Here is a 2,539-nt window from a genome sequence, read left to right on the forward strand (position 1 = left end):
CCCCCCCCCCCCCCCCCCTTATTATGTAGCTTTACATTTAACAACAAAAAAAACAGTAGAAATATTTCAATTAATTGGATAGCTGGAATAATCAAACGGTAATCACTAGAAACCCTAATTTTGATTAGGTAGGTGTTAAGTAAGGTCAAGTCTTTATGGATGTTTGCCACTGCATTTTGGGTAACATTGGAAATTTCTCAAACACTTAAAATATCCCTTTTTGAAGGGGATAATGCATATATATATATATAAGTGACATGACTTGAAAATTAAACAAGTTGTTACAAGTAGTGTTGGAACTATTTAATAGTTATGGTGCAAGACATTTGTAGTGAAAAATTTAGATGTGTACTGGACTCTTAAAAACTGAATAATACAACGTATCAAACATGGAGTGAAACTGTATTAAAAAAAAAAAAAACATCTACTACTACCGTAAATATTGTGTGTTCTCTGGTTCTGACAATGTGTTAGTGTGATGTTTTATGTAAGATCTTTGTAGTAGTCTGTGCATCTTGTAGTATACATACTTTGTGAAATAAGAATGTTCTAGAATAAAAAATGAAATTAGACTTGTAAGTTCATTTACAGTTTGGCTAGTAGAAATAAAGAATAGTAACCAAATTTATTTCTCTGTGTAATTGTAAATGAACTTAATTTAATGTTGCATATACATATTTTAAATAAGAAAACAGTCCTTCAAACGTACAATAAATTTAACCTGCATTGTGCATGTTATGATTTTTTTTTTCCTGCTCTAAATATTGAGTGTACCAGCTGTACACTGTGTACAGCACACTCACTTTCAACTGCGGGAGTCGGACCGTACCCTTTATGTCAAATCGGCAGTCAATGGGTTAACGGTGTGATTTTAGTTATTACAAAAACCATTTAAAATGATGGTTGTTGTAGGACCTACATCTTTTTCATATTACATATGCTTATATCCAAGTCAGACACATCAGTTTACATGTAGTTAACAAGCGGCCACGATAACACAACTTGGTCATCATAAGTATAGTATGAACATTCCTGTGCTAACTTTCTGAATCCTTGTTTGTTTATAGGAATCATACATCATGAAAAACGGTTGTCAGTACAGATAATTTCTGCTTGATGTTAAATATTGGTTTGATTTTAGAAATCATGTGAAGAACAGGTTGAAAATAAACTAAGTTTCTATGTGGACCCACCAGAGAACTGAGATTTGCAGCATTTAATATACAAAGTAGTTTCATTACCTAAAGCATTAATCCAGTAGGCAAAAATCATAGTCTCAAATTTTATTTTATTTTCATGAGAATGGTTTATATTTTTTACAGTTTCTGAAGTAAAGAACTTCTATCCTGTATTTATCTTACAGCTAAAAGGAGTATTGAAAATAATTTTTTCGTAGACTTGTTACAGTTGTTTCCTGCAATGCTTCTTTCTTTACTTCATGGCTCAAAAATTAAGCATTTTCAATATATTTTACAAATAGCTGTCCTAATATAGTCATTTTTATCATAAAATGCAAGTGAAGAAAATGTGTAATAGTATTCAGACTGTAAAGGTGTCAAGACTTATAAACATGTGTAATAGTATTCAGACTGTAAAGGTGTCAAGACTTATAAACATGTGTAATAGTATTCAGACTGTAAAGGTGTCAAGACTTATAAACGTGTGTAATAGTATTCAGACTGTAAAGGTGTCAAGACTTATAAACGTGTGTAATAGTATTCAGACTGTAAAGGTGTCAAGACTTATAAACGTGTGTAATAGTATTCAGACTGTAAAGGTGTCAAGACTTATAAACGTGTGTAATAGTATTCAGACTGTAAAGGTGTCAAGACTTGTAGACGTGTGTAATAGTATTCAGACTGTAAAGGTGTCAAGACTTAAAAACTAGCATTGTATGTTAAAGTCGTGCAATATCCAAAAAAAAATCGATATTCTAAAACTGACAGACATTTTTAACCTTACAATCCTTACTGTGTACGAATGAGTTTATTTTTCTTATTTACTAAACTTTTTACAAGTATATGGTACAACAGAATCCTTATCTGCTGAAATAAAGAATGTACTGTATTGCGTTTTTTCTTTGGTGTTCAGCTGTGCGTTATCCTAGAACCCATGCAAGAGCTTATGTCTCGCCATAGAGCTTTTGGCCTTAGTCCTAGAGATTGTCTAAAAACTACACTGTTCCAGAAATGGCAGAGGATGGTGGCGCCTCCTGGTAAGATGGTTTGTTTCCTTATTCTTTTTTTCTTCAGTTTATTATACATGTTTGTAAATATTAGCCTTTTGAAAGTTTTAACTTTATTCAATCCAGTAATCTGTTATTCTTTTGAATCAGTATTCATTTATAAGTAACAAATGAGGTTATGATGAAACTATGAACCTGTGTTATTGATGTTGTTCTAAAAAAAACGGTTCTGAAATATTAATGTTTGGGTATTTAGTGATCTTGTTATATTACAGCTTTTATCCTTTAATTATATGAAGATAATTTTGTTAGTTTTTTTTTTTTTAATAAATAAACAAATTACAACATATAGTT

At 31.0% G+C, this 2,539-nt stretch overlaps 1 protein-coding gene across 3 annotated transcripts in view; it reads left to right on the plus strand.

Annotated features, from left to right (window-relative positions):
* LOC106460028 (LIM domain-binding protein 2-like) overlaps positions 1–2,539 on the plus strand; it is an 80,118-nt gene that overhangs the window by 68,119 nt on the left and 9,460 nt on the right. For all 3 annotated transcript variants that reach the window (XM_022386622.1, XM_013919712.2, XM_022386623.1), the window contains exon 9: positions 2,092–2,215. In XM_022386622.1, the coding sequence (XP_022242330.1) occupies positions 2,092–2,215 (124 nt within the window). The remainder of the gene's footprint in view (positions 1–2,091; positions 2,216–2,539) is intronic.

This window comes from Limulus polyphemus, unplaced genomic scaffold (assembly GCF_000517525.1).
Source record: "Limulus polyphemus unplaced genomic scaffold, Limulus_polyphemus-2.1.2 Scaffold695, whole genome shotgun sequence".
In the NCBI taxonomy this organism is placed as follows: domain Eukaryota; kingdom Metazoa; phylum Arthropoda; class Merostomata; order Xiphosura; family Limulidae; genus Limulus; species Limulus polyphemus.